Source organism: Patella vulgata, chromosome 5 (assembly GCF_932274485.2).
Source record: "Patella vulgata chromosome 5, xgPatVulg1.2, whole genome shotgun sequence".
Classification (NCBI taxonomy): Eukaryota; Metazoa; Mollusca; class Gastropoda; family Patellidae; genus Patella; species Patella vulgata.
In genome coordinates, this window is record NC_065883.2 from 32,347,182 (window position 1) to 32,362,128 (window position 14,947).

Here is a 14,947-nt window from a genome sequence, read left to right on the forward strand (position 1 = left end):
TGTTTTATGCATGCCACGAGGTGTAGTAAATCTTTTGTTACTTTTGACTTAGTTATAAGTTATAAGACTACAAAAGTAAGTTGGTTATGATAAACTGTAACTGAACATTGAAATCTTTCAGTTTGCTTTCATTTAGAAATATCTCATCCGGATAAAAATAAACAACCCCATGGAATTGAAATGAAGTTTAACGCCCTACTCTTCTGCATCGACTGGTCTAATGAAGATGGGCATACGCCATGCAGTGTGCTACAGCTTACTATTATTTTGAATTCCAACTGTCAAGGGTTCTTTTACGTGCATGGTGAACGCCAATGTGTACACAGGACCTTGGTGTTGTGTTTCCTCCGAATGACTATACGCTGTCCCTTGCCAGGTGCTCCTCCCTGACGAGTGTGAACCACCCCAGAAAATCACGGAAAACTTTCTCGACAAACACCAGAATCAAACACAGGATTTCTGAGTTAGCGAGCCAACGTCTTATTCAATGAACACATGGTGTAGGCCTAGATCTGTACTGTAAAAGTGAACCAAAAGTTGATACCATGCAAACACCCTGTGACTACGAAGTGCCAAGTTGAGTTTCAAGTTATTAAAAGCTGGCATGTTCAAATTCAAGACTGTAAATGTGTAACTTCCAGATACATGTCTGGTAAAACTCGGATGATTAGGCCATTAACTGTACATATTTATAATATTAATGAATTAAGTTAATTTTACCAAAACTATTTTAGACTAACTTTTGAAATATTTTTGATGGAATTACTACTATTTTAGTTCATTCATAGCTGTAACATTCAACATCCTACTACTACTATCAAGAGTCACGTTAGATTTTGTGCTTGGCTAAAATTGGATACATGACAACAAGCAATGGCTAATACAATTTACTATTTCTGCCTTGAGTCAGAGTGTGAAGTCGTTAAATTTAGAATCAATACAGTGTATGAATAAGCCAGTGCTAACATTCCCATTAGCAGACAAAAATCACTGATTTTCCCCAGGCAATGTTTATATTTATTATTTAGGGTTGAAAGTTGAAAAGTAAAAATTATCCAAATGTGTAAAATAATGTATTTTTAGAAAAGAAAAAGGAAAAACCTGATTTCAAAAACAATATATCTGAAAACTATTCATATCAAAAAACTGACGTAACTTAATTCAGAACAGAACCGTATATATTCTTATACCTTGCACTACAACTGGGCTTCTACATGACCGTTCACAGTTGTGTTAATTTAGTCAGAGCTAATCTTGGCATTAAATTATTTTCTGGGAGGGACCCTGAGGAATGGAGGACAAACATATTACCAGGGGGACTGATAGACTTCACATTTTATTGTATTAAGAGATTTTAATATGTAATACTATTTTGACTTGATAATATGTCATGGCACATTGCATCTGATCTTGCATGCTGTCTTTGCAAGTATCTATCAAAACTAATTTATGTTATCTCCTAAAAGAAACACCTTTACATTAATTTAAAAGAAATTGAAAATCAATCAAATGAATTTGATTTTAACATCACACTTAACTGCACCAACCGGGCTAATAAAACCAGGCATGTGTCAATCATACAGAATACTAAGAGGGAGATTTTAACTGGACTGCAGAGTTCCCATCTACTCTTCATTAGAACTTTTTTGGTGGGCCCCAGGGGTGGTTCAGCTCTGAATGTAGGTCTCATTACACTCACCCTGTACGTTCAGGGACTCTTCTATTGAATCCTTGTCGAAACTAAAATCGGCCCCAGTCAATTTTACTGGGCAACTTTTTACTGCTAAACGGTCGTGTGTCAGTCCCTGTGAGCGCCCGAACATCAATATTGAGAAAATAAGACCTTGCTTACCTAGCTAGAACCAGTATGAGCGACACAACACGCTGTTAAAAGATACGTCCCACTATTCTTACGGCCTTCACTGACATTGAAATGGTAACGCACAAATTTATGAACTCGGCCATATAAGATGAAATGAAATTTAGGTAAGCCTGGGAGAAAAAAATTGAAATTGAAATCTTTGTAAAGTTGAATTTAAATTATTGTAATTAGGCTAGGCAAAGCAATAAATGACTGAAGATTCTCAACTTTACAAAGATTTCCATTTTTTCTCCCGGGCTTACCTAAATTTCATTTCATCTTATAAGGCCGAGTTCATAAATTTGTGCGTTACCATTTCAATGATGTCAGTGAAGGCCGTAAGAAGAGTGGGACGTGTCGCTCATACTGGTTCTAGCGAAGTAAGCAAGGTCTTATTTTCTCACTAAGATGTTCAGTTACATTGTTCAGGCACTCACAGGGACTGACACGCGACCGTTTAGCAGTAAAAAGTTGCCCAGTAAAATTGACTGGAGTCGATTTTAATTTCGACAAGGATTCAATAGAAGAGTCCCTGAACATACAGGGTGAGTGTAATGAGTGGGACGTATTTTTTAACAGCGTGTTGTGTCGCTCATACTGGTTCTAGCGAGTTAAGCAAGGTCTTATTTTCTCACTATTGATGTTCGGGCGCTCACTGGGACAGACACGCGACCGTTTAGCAGTAAAAAGTTGCCCAGTAAAATTGACTGGGGACGATTTTAGTTTCGACAAGGATTCAATAGAAGAGTCCCTAAACGTACAGGGTGAGTGTAATGAGACCTATGTTCAGAGCTGAACTACAGGGGCAGCCCTGTTATTAAGGATGACCTGGAATGACTACTTTTTATATTATCAAAATGTCCTTATGTATAATGGCAGTTTTATTTGACAGAACTAGATTACACTAGCGACTACGTGTGCCCAGGGCCAACTGGGAACATTCAATTGGTCCAATCAGACTCCAACTCATGGCAACTGGTTTAACTTTAAAGCTGGCCTTGACAACATTATTAATAACATGTATTTGGGTTTTTTTTCTAAAAGCACTGAATCACTGGTTTTAGTTGATGTATAAGTAATAGCGTTAGCATACATTACATGCTTTATGTCACTTTCAGATATAAGTCTACATAGTATACATTCACTTGTACCTTGACAGGTAATACAGTAAGTTCACCTGGTATTCAATATCACGACATTTAACAGTCAACAAATAATAAATATTATTTTATCTGATAAATACATGTATCAATTTATCATCAATTTAACAAATCGCTATTTCATCTGTCATTTTCTATAGTAAATAGTTGCTATGTATTGTGTCGGCGAAGATGGCTCCGCCCCTTCCATGCTTCAACCTTATTTGGAGTGCAATCAAAACCTGTCATGGCGGCGACCGGTATTCTAAAACAGGATTTCATGACATTTAAATTCTCCGAGTTTATTCGCGATAATTTGTCCATAGGAATAAATTGTCTTAATAAAATGTCCCTTAAACCTATAATTAGCATGCATGTTATGATGAAATAAAGCCTAACCTACTCGACTTTCAATAACGACCGCCAAATACACTGACCTTTTTCTGCTGGATTTCCCATGCAGGGTCCAGTAAACCCTCTCTGTCCCATTCTTCTTCTTCTTCCATATAGCCATCAAAATACTCGTCGCTCGCCATGTTTCCTGGCTACACTCCTCTGAACCCCCTAGGTGCTGAAATTGTATTAAAGAGTAATTTTGGAGTTCTGAAAGTTAACAAGCAAGGAAAGATCAACACCCTAGCCGGAGATCTTGTCACGTGACCTACTTTCTTACCGGAAATGACTTACTAATGCCTTCGTCAGAGGTTGAAGGTAAAAGGTCATGGGATGTAAATGGAATGTCCATGAAATAATGATACACCACATACTACCCAAAATTTGGCATTTATCATAATTCGAGATAAATTTATTAGCCGATAACATCTTGATTATCAACAAATTCGGGCGTATTGTAATTAGACTGCCTTAGCACCATAGTAAAATATTCCACAGAATATTAACCAAATAATTTTATTTATAAACCATTGACGTATTTTGAGTTGGATTGACCTATTTTGAAGCTTTAAAAGGTTGCCGTATTGAATAAAATTACATATCCGGTAAATTCTTTAAATTATCCGCATACTGTATTTTTGAGGTTCGGCTAAATTTACAAATAATCGATTTGTTTTCATATTTAAGTAAATATCTTATTGATATCTTATTGATATCACTTGATCTAAAATCACTTACGGATACAGTCCCAACAATTTTCAGAATTGACTTTCCTTGCAATAAGATTATAACTTTATAGGCCTAAAAAATAATTTTTAAAAATATGTAACAATACCTACCACCAGACCTACCTTTTTAAAGACATGTATATATAGTTAAGGCTCACGAATCACACTGGCAATGGTTAGGAGAAGAATGCCTGACTTTGCGATCTGGTCCGAAAACTGCCAACATCTTACGTCATGGCATATTCTACGTACTAGAGCTTGTCATGACGTAATGACACCTGCGCGTAAATGATTGATAAGGTAATCTAACTAGCCACCACCCCTTATAAGCAATTGCTTACAGAATACATCTGGGATGAATTTTGTTTTGATGCAGCAATGTATAATATCTTGTGTAACATACAGTATAACGTAAATTGATTGATACTGTGCAAACGGAGAAATAATTATAAATATGATGATATCACTATATCAATTTAAAGAGAAACGACATGTTTCTGAAATTTATGTTCAAATTCGTACACAAACTGTGTGTTTCTTTAGATTTTCCCGGGCCACTAGAGCCCGTCACTTCTTTTCTGGTAATGCCACAGAACTATAAAATTACAACCCATGTACGTTCATTCGGAATTCGTGATATAGAGTAGAATACATAATTGACCAAACATGGACCCCATAACCGTCCCCTTTTGCGCATTTTTCGTCTACTTTGCCACATGGATCATTGAACTGTTTTCGCAAATATTGGAATATAGAAAATACGGCCTTAATTCCAAAGTTTGGCAGGCATTTTCTTGTGCTGCTTTATAATGTCGAGATGGATTAATCTTGACTTGCTATTGTACCTGAGATAGGTATCAAATATTTTAGATTTTCCATGTGGCTGTTTTGTTTTGGATTTGTTTCTTTGTAGTGAAGTTGGTTAATGAGCCTGTAAGGCTGCCTTCCGCTATCCATACCCCATATAAGAAAACTGTGAAATGGTATGTCGTTTATATAACGCCCTACTTTTCTGCACCCTTGGCCAAAAACCCCTAGGTCATAACACCCCCGGACTTCAATTAAAAAGGGACAAACCCCCCTAGTTTTTATTTATTTTTTTTTTATTAATTTATTTCATTTATTTATTATTATTTTTAAAAAAAATATTTGAAAACTAAAATATTATTACTTTAAAAAAAATATGAGGACCAACTAAGACAATTGACCACACAATTAACATAACATAATCTGCTTTTTACTAGGAATAACATATCCTCAATTATTGTAATCATTCAAGTGAAGTATTCACCAGGTCTTGATGGCAGGGTACCTCCAATCCGGATGCGCAGGATAACCCCCTTATTCCCAGCAGAACTCTGGAATGTTCATCTGACAACACTATGCGAGTCATGAAACAGGGCGTTCAGTTCCCTGCTGGGAATATCACACCCCACAATCTGGCGGGCTCTCGAACATCTCCGTCTGGATCACAGCAATGTCAAGACTGCACTCCTGCAACTTATTTCAAACCCTAAAAGGTATTGGGCACAACATCCGATGGAAATAATTTCACCCATTTATAATTGCAAATAAAATATAAAAATAATCGATTTTGTTGTGGACTTCACTTCACAAACCACAAAAACATAATTTTGAAATGATTAATATTATATAATATAAAAAAAGGTGGTTGTGGTGTGTGTGTGTGTGTGGGGGGGGGCAGATGGGGTTCTACCTAAGGGGGTTCTGACCTAGGGGAGTTCTGACCTAGGTCGAACCTAGGTCAAAACCCCTTAGGGGGTTCTGTCCGGAGGGGGGTTTGACCGCATCCCACACGGCATACAGTGTGCTATAATAAGAGGAACAGTTTGCCCGGACAGATCCATTTCCTACTGCACTTCATTAAATTCTTTCCCCCAAGGGATCTTTAATTTTACGTCAACGTGTACATGGGACGGCCTACTCTTATATCTGATTCCAACTGCTAAGGGATCCTTTCACTTGCACCCAAAATTAAATGTGTATACGGGAGCTCGGTTTTCGTCCCATCCGAATGACTATCCGTTGTCCCTTGCCAGGCCCACCGACAAGGGGGAACCACGCCGGAAAATCCTGATGAGCTTTCTCAGCCAACTCGGGGATCAAAGGGGGGCCAACGTCTTATCCAATGAGCCACCGTGACCCCATTTAAATATTGACCACCCCAGGTCCCTGAAGAAAATTAGAGCAAAGTGATATAGTTCATGCTGATATATCCCCGGACACACCGAAACAGTCCTAAAACTGCTGTTTCTTAGACACCCCAAATCTAAGTGCTTAAGGGGCGGCACATTCCTTATAAAATACTTGGTATTGTCCCGACGAATAAATGGATGAAATGGCTCTGCACCAACCCGGAATATAATTAAAACGTTTGTGACGACGAATCTGGCGATGTTTGTCATAGAATATTGTATGTTGCTCATAATATTTAATTTATCGACAAATATATAATTAGATCTACATGTCTGTTCCGTAATCGGTGATATTAATAATTTATTCTTATTTCCTGCAGATATCCTCTGTGTACTTATATAATGTCGTCGGCTTTGAGTGAATCTAAGTAGAATTATACTTCTATAAACAGACTATAAGTAGGCTAGATGCAAATGTATTTGTAACAGCACTTTATCCACTTTCAGTCACTCTTCATTTTCTCAACAAGTTGTATGCGTTTATAAGGATTTATTATATAGTATAGTTTTCCGGATAATTTAAAAATTGTTCATCAAGATCTCATTTTGTTTGGATACTTGAAATCATATGGCACAACAAACATTACAGTCCACGTAATGTGCAGTTTAATTAAAAGTTTGTCGTTAATTAACAGGTCTGAGCAAGTGACTGGCTTGTGTTATAAGATGCAGATGCATGTTTGCAAACATGAATCAATCGAAATTAATCTGAACTTTTAGAATTTATCAATAATTCCATCTTTTGGGGAAATAAAAAACTTTTTGTTGGAATATTTTTAATTTATGATTCAGAAATTTTCAGTGTACACTATACATATAATTGATAAACTAATAAGCCGTTCGTTTGTAAAGTTTTCACTTGTCATAATTAGGTAGGAAATGAAATGAAATGGGGTTTTACTTTGCGTCCTACTTCTCTGCACCGACTGGACTAATGAAGGCGGACATTTTTCCGAGACGACAACGGCGCTACGACCTACTCTTATTTCTAACTGTCAACGGTTATTTTACTTCGGATTTTCGCCCCACCCGAAAGACTATAGACACATATAGCAACTTACATCTAACAACTTTTGCAGTTGTCCTGAGATAACCGTCTCAAGGTGAAACCCATCTCTTCATTCACTTCATAATGGTGACGGAACACGATGTGCAATAACTATTAATAAATTACTGGAATACATCGAGGTAGCCTATTCTGATTTGGTGAGTTCGATCGCGTATCGGAGCGGGGAGCATTGGTGGCTTTGCAGCGAGTAAGGCGCTGACTCGTTAACTACAAGGCGTAGTTTAACTTCTCCTGCAGTGGTGCAGCAGTGTCTATAGTCGTCAAGGTGGTACAAAAACCGCGTGCCACACAACAGAACGGAATTCGAAATTCCAAACCGGAGTTCAGAGTTTCATAAAATCACACAATTCTCATTTTGATTCAGAGTGTCTTGTTCTCAAACTCAACTCATGCAGTTCCAGAAAATTCGCTCCACTAGAGGCGCATAGTTGCCGCTATTTTTCGAGATTTTACTCGGCTGTAACTGAGGCTTTTACCATCAGCTAATTCATTGTTTTGACTGGTGCGGAATTTGATTATGGACTGCATACAATTCGCATTTTGCTCGTTGTCTTTTTGTCAAGTGGATTTTCGTAATTACCGACATAATGTCATACCCATAATTGATTTTTGCTATATATATAGTCTGCAATATTGGACTGATTCATTGCAGGCGGTGACTGGGATTTCAGCACAGAGGAAGCGTCCATATCGACATCAGTTCTTAGCGAATTTCGCCGATTGTTGATCTGGTAAAATGATAGTTTGTTTAATACACGTATTTAAATGGAAATAACATTTATTTTTTCACCTTTCAATACCGTATATCCTAAATGCCGATTAGGCTGAAGCCTTGGCGCCCAGCAAGAGCATGAACACACCAAAAGCAGGGGTCTGTGCAACCTTTTTTTCCTTTTAGTGTCTAATGTCAACTCTTTTTTTGATATGAGACATCCCAACTATATAAAAGTTATGATTCAATTTAGTTAAAATTCGTGAGGGGGTCTTCGGGGGATGTCGAGGTACCCAAAGAAGCTCACAGCTTAGGGGCCCTGCCGTGGGTGAATTCGACACTGTCACTCCCATCTGATAGACAATGCAGGATACTCGCTAAACACAATAAAAAAACCAAAAAAAGCGGAGACATATCAAAATATGATATAAGATCACAGAATTACAGAATAACAAAATTTAAACAGAACACGTTTAAAACTATTTAGCGAAAACGTACAATGGTTCAATGCCCAGTACAGTTATTCTAATATAGAACCTGTTTATATAACACTTTAATGACATTTGATTGGATATGACAAACGGTGGCTAAAGTTGCGTCGGTTCGCTTTTATGAACAACGGGTTGAGGACCGATTTACATTAATCAACTGTGCTATATCATTAATAGACCAATAAACCACAGTAAATACACATCAAACCACATTTAGCAGTATTAACTCATTGTGAATATACAACGATCCATGCTTTATAATACACACTGAAATAACAACCAAGGCCAATATACATTATCGTATTTATGAGGCAATTTCATTATCACCACATCAGATGGCCCAATTTCGTTTTCTTTTGTTTCATTTTCTACTAATGGGCGAGGTGGTGGGGGTTCCTTTCAAAGTTCTAATGAATCAATTTATCTTGGGTCCACAGGAGCACATTTGTCTACAGCTCCAAATTTTGTTATTTTTGTTATGAGTGACATATATATGGCTTAGATTTTCAATTCTTTGGGGGAAATTGCGAAAAATATTAAGTTAACATCAGGAACAGCAAGATCATCCTTGTAATAAATGGTTCTGTCATTTACAAGCCAAATTTGTTCAAATCTGTTGCAAATTAGATAAGTGCTTTTCAATGTATCCGTCTTTGATTCTTCAATGATAACAGACGAAGATAACAAAAAAACAGTAACAAATTGTATATGGTGATGACTTACTTGACTCATCATTTTTTATATAAAATATTCAACAGAAACAACAATTTATTTCATTGCAAGGTCTACTATATGCCAGGGACATGAAAAGATTACAAATTTACATGCTATTTTAAAAGAGCAATAGTTGCATTTTCAGTTGAGGCAAGCAGAAAAGGGATAATGGATTCTTAATAAATCTTTACTGGCTGAATTTGATGGGTTATATCATAATATGTAATAAATAAATTCAATTTGATTGTAATTCACTTTTGATGTCAATATGGTTACAAATACATGTAATTCTCAGCATTAGCTTAATTCCAAGCATGATTTCTGTCATTTTAAATCCGCAGTGTATTATATAGTTCCTTGAATTCCAATTTATAACACATACTCTCAACAGTTAAAGATGCATTATGCAAGATTTACATAAAGAGCTGCTTGTTCTTGTTATAATAGTTCAAAAATAGATAATGAAAAGTTAACATATTGTAAATATCATTTAAATGACTTTAATCTGAGCACAGTTATGACTGTTTGAAGTTTTGAAAAGCTGTACCGTAGATTGTTGTTTATTATCGTAGTAACAGTACTTAACAATCAAGATTATCCAATTTATTGTTAAATTAAATCTTGCAGGTTTTCTAATCCATTTAAATCTCAGCCATTATAGGCTTTTCATGTGAATAAATAATAGTTTATAAAATTTGAAGCCAAAATAAAGGCTTAGCTCTTACATAATGCATATTTAACAAACAGAAATACTTGCAGGTTCTGATTATATTTTGAACTAAGGAGGCAGTTAATGATCATTATTTAATATGAAATGTCAAATTAAACTAATACCATGGCAAAAAATGACACTGCCATATAAGTTTTAAGAAATGATAAAATTTGTGATTGTAAAATTTTTAATGAAATATGTTTTCATTCCCATTCTATTAAAAGAATAAATATACAGCTGAAAAAATGTTATAAATGGAAGCACTGGTCACAGCACTTAAATATCTTCATTATTTCTATAAATTAATGTAAAGATTTTCAATATCTAATTTTACTTCAACTCAGTGCAATGGATGAGTTCAAATCTTCAATCTTGAATTAAAACTGAGTTTAATTCAACAGGAAGACAACAGCTATTTTTGGTCACAAACAATAGATTTCATAATATATTAATATGCTAGTTTTTAACCATGTACATGATAAAATTATCACAAAAAAAGAAAAGAAGAAATGTCTTAATATAAATTTATAATAATCACCCTAATGTGAGCAGGGATTTTACAAATATATACATACTCTAGGGTCATAGGGGTAGTTCAAACACCACCATTTTTGATTGTGTGTGTAACTAGACAGTCATTCATTTTGATTTGACTGCCTTGAAATATATTGCACTCCCAGCAAAGACAAACATTACGTCAAAAAGTCAACATATCAGACAAATCTCGAGCATATGATCCTTGTTAGGTTACCAACCAAAACACTTAACAAAAAATGTCCATATAATAAGCAGATCGTGTTCACATGAAGAATCCAGATCTCATGATGGCAGAAGAGTCCACAAAAGCTCATCAAACACTATACAATCAAATAAATTATAGCAGTTCCTTTCTAATCTATATATGATATATGTAGCAGTTCCTTGATTCACATTTCTCTGTAAATATGTACATTTAATATCAGCATGGTGTGATTCATTTTATATACAGGACTCTTATGAAGAGAGCACTAGTCTTTTCTATAGTATATAGGTTTTTTATTATCACAGGGTTTTGTACATAGTTTTCAACATTGTGAAATTTGATGTCTATTATTCCTATACTTATTATTGAAATGGAACAAGCATGAAAATAAAATACTATAAGAGTGTACCCTGATTCAGTTTTGGGACTAATAATGTTAATTTCTCTAGCCGATTGCACAAGAGGTTAGTTTTGATCTCTATATAGTCTGGCCATATACTGTTCTCTATGTCTGTGTTGAAGATAGAGCCTTAGAATGCGATAAATATATTCCTTGGAGAGCACTAGTCATCCATACCCACACTTTTGGCACACAAGAAACACGCCCAGTGTCCTACAACTACAGTATTTTTTAAATAGTTTTCGTCTAAAGCGACAGTATTTTTTCAAAACACGATCCACCGCGGAATAAGCGTCCATTGATGATATGGTGGATCTCAGATCTTTAGGTTTATAGCACTCTTTCTTGCCATCTATACAAACACGAGCTTGACTTTTAGCAAAATCTGATTTTATCATGTTTTCATCGGGTACTGATGCACGACATGTGAAACTAAATCTCTGTTCTATATAACCACCTCGAGTTCTGTTAGTTTGAATCCAAGGTGTCCATTTCGTTTTCTTTGCATATTCTGAAAAGTAAATTTTATCACATTGTTAAATCTTTAATAAAATAATTTGCTATAAAACTTTATACTTTTCTGGTCATATGGTTAGATATATCATGTGAATTAATTGAAATCAATTTTGAAAAGATGAGATTAAAATGACCGGCAATAGAGAAGCCACAAGGTTATCATGTACATTAAGTTGAATTGAAGAGGGAAAGATCTGTATTCCAACAAAATCATATTCCTGGTCGGACATCTGGAATATATGGGCAAAATTTCATCCCTGGTAGAAATCATAATGAATATACACCACTTGAACAATTCAATGGTGGAGATATTTCATTTCATTTCATTTATTATAAATGTCCTGCTGTTTTGCTCCATCTGGGCTGATGAAGATGGGCATACGCCATGCAGTGTGCTATGAGGGAAATTTTGCCTGCACTATAGCCTACTCTTATATCGAATTCCAACTGCCAAGGGATCTTTTATGTGCACGCCAATGTGTACACGGGACCTCAGTTTTTTGTCCCATGCAAACGACTAGACAGAAGTCCTTGTCTGGCCCTCCGTCCTGCACCAATGACAAGGGGAAACCACGTCGGAAAATCCTGATGAACTTTCTTGGCCAATGCAGGGATGTAACACGCAACCTCCAGGCTAGCGAGCCAGTTTCTTACACACTTGGCCACCGTGGCTCCCCATCTATAATAATAAATGCAGGAGAACCACACCAAAATCAAAAACCAAAAAGAAACACAGAAGAAAAACATGTGGACAACACACATACACTGGTAGTTATAAATAATAAAGGTAGTATCAATGTATGGTTTGGTGGTCCATGTTTGGAGACTAAAGGGGGATGACTCTTGAAAAAATGAAACCTATTCATGAACCGATTTTTAAAAGACTATTTCTAGCAAATATTGTTCACACTTGTGTACATTAACTTATAATGCTTAATATGTACATTATAATCCTTAATAACAGCGTGCTTCAAATTAACTACATAATTTATCAAGGAGATTAAAACTCGCTTGCGTAGGTCTTTCTTGATTTGTTGATTACTTTGATAATTTTATAATGTCTTGTAAGACAGTTGTGACAAATAAATTCACAGTTGTAAAAATATTCCTAGCACCTGTTGGAAACATTCGTTGCGCATGCCGATTGAACATGAATACCTAAGTTTGTTCACCCTACGGATCTCTCCGAACAGTGTGACGACGACCTGGACATAGAACGACAGATTATCAATGAACACGTGACAGCAAAGACAAGTGTGCAATCAACTGAAGACGATGAATAAGATTAATGAACTTCAGACTTCACCTATGCATGTCCATATAAAAATTAATGTAATAAAATTATGAATGTAGAGAAAGGTTTATCATTTTTAAAGAGAAAACGTTCTGGGGATTTGAAGCTACATTATAATAATACTTCCGGTTTTGAGAAAACTGAGTATTCCGACACTCTGCGTAATCCGAAATATTGTAACGATCCCGTACAATGTCGGGTTTGACAGAGTTCACTGTATTTATTTATCGGCTATTCTTTGTAAACATATACCAACTGAATTCAAATATGAAGATATATTAATACCTTTACAAGTATGTGAATTACACATTCTCCAATCTTTAAGATTACCGATACAAGGGACACCTGCGTAGGAAGGTGGTGGGTTATCACAAGCACGACGTCTAGTCTGTATACCACCATTACATTTAGCTGTACATTGACTCCATCCCGACCACATAGACCATATACCATTTACTGGTGGCACTAAAAGATAAAATGTGTCAATAATATGAGTAATCATTGTCTTGTTTATCAAGTTATTGTGGCAAAGATAATTTTTCCCTACTGAAGGACCAGCTACATTCATAGGACCACAAGATTATAGGGTAACCATCTCTAAAGTCCCTTAATTAAAATAATAAAACTTTCCTACAATTCAAACAAGTGACTAGATAAAATACTATGCTCAGACCTGGGGAAGAAAACTTGTCTGGCAATTATGGTTGTGATATTTCTTAAATTTTTAACCATCTTGAATTACCACAAATTGTCATTTGAAACATAGCGATGGAATGAAATAAATTAGATTGCAGTCATGGAATTGGACCCTACTATCACCATTAAATGATCACACAAAGATTTTCCAAAAACAAAAGGTAAGCAAGCCTGATTGGTATCTGATGTGCACTGGGCAACACTTAAAACATTTACTCTAATTTTGGATAAATTTAAAAACAGAAAACGATTATTAGCCTTGTGCCACATTGCATTAAGGCTTTAAAGGGAATCGGGCACAAACAATATAAAGTCATGTGGATGAAATCTGAAAAATCATGCAACAACATGTGGACTTGCAACATAATGGTAAGTGTTTACCAGGAGTTCATGAAAGGATAAGCATATCCTGACACGTCTGTGAGAAGATTAGAGAAGTACATACCTGGACAAGATGGGACATTTTCACAATACTGTTCTTCTTCATGCTCTCCCATACACAGTCTACCACCATATTTAGGTGTTGGATTTCCACAATGTCTGCTTCTTTGCTTTATAGCAAAACCACAACTCTGTGAACAACTAGACCAGGAGGACCATTCTGTCCACTGACCATGAACTTTAAAATAAACATTATTCACAGATAACATACTTCAAATTCTATGACTAAGTTTTTATACATAGTAAGGACCATGGTTGGATTCCAAGTACGTAAATTTGAGACAAAATTGTCAAGGCTTTAATTTTAAGCAATTTATCTGTTTCATCTACACTTTTCTATTACTTAATTAGAATATAAGCAGTTGATGGAAAAACCAAAGCAGAGGATGTGGCAAATGTCGCTATTCTGAGACTTTGGCAGACAAGGGTTAAACAATAAATGATTCTTACCTGTGCAGTTGCTGACTTCAACACTAGGACCACTACATGGTCTACCACCATAGAAAGGGCTAGGATTATTACATTGTCGAGACCGACACATACATTCCTCACCATCACTAGTTACATGTTGACATTTATCCCAATCAGACCAAGTGGACCAGTTACCATTTACTATAAATAAACACATGTATTACAGATTACAAATCACCACATTTATTATATTTATTATATTCTTCCTAAAAGATAGAGTGTACTGGTACATAGAACATATATAAATATATAACTAAACAAATAAATAAAATTAATCATTTAAAAAATAGAAAAAAACTAAATAAACAGGTTCTGCTTTTTTAAATTTAATTATATTAGTTAAAGAATTATC

General features: G+C 35.6%; 2 protein-coding genes across 6 annotated transcripts in view; both read right to left on the reverse strand.

Moving 5' to 3' along the window:
• Positions 1-3,686, reverse strand: part of LOC126822494 (alpha-actinin, sarcomeric) — a 33,824-nt gene extending 30,138 nt beyond the window's left edge. For both annotated transcript variants that reach the window (XM_050551420.2, XM_050551419.2), the window contains exon 1: positions 3,438-3,686. In XM_050551420.2, coding sequence (XP_050407377.1) covers positions 3,438-3,536 — 99 coding nt within the window. In that variant the 5' untranslated portion in view covers positions 3,537-3,686. The remainder of the gene's footprint in view (positions 1-3,437) is intronic.
• A 5,625-nt stretch (positions 3,687-9,311) lies between these two features.
• The window catches only part of LOC126820879 (semaphorin-5A), a 61,488-nt gene continuing 55,852 nt past the window's right edge, over positions 9,312-14,947 (reverse strand). For all 4 annotated transcript variants that reach the window (XM_050549021.2, XM_050549020.2, XM_050549022.2 and 1 more), the window contains 4 exons: positions 14,575-14,736; positions 14,129-14,302; positions 13,273-13,452; positions 9,312-11,688 (listed from right to left, as the gene is read on the reverse strand). In XM_050549021.2, coding sequence (XP_050404978.1) covers positions 11,345-11,688; positions 13,273-13,452; positions 14,129-14,302; positions 14,575-14,736 — 860 coding nt within the window. In that variant the 3' untranslated portion in view covers positions 9,312-11,344. The remainder of the gene's footprint in view (positions 11,689-13,272; positions 13,453-14,128; positions 14,303-14,574; positions 14,737-14,947) is intronic.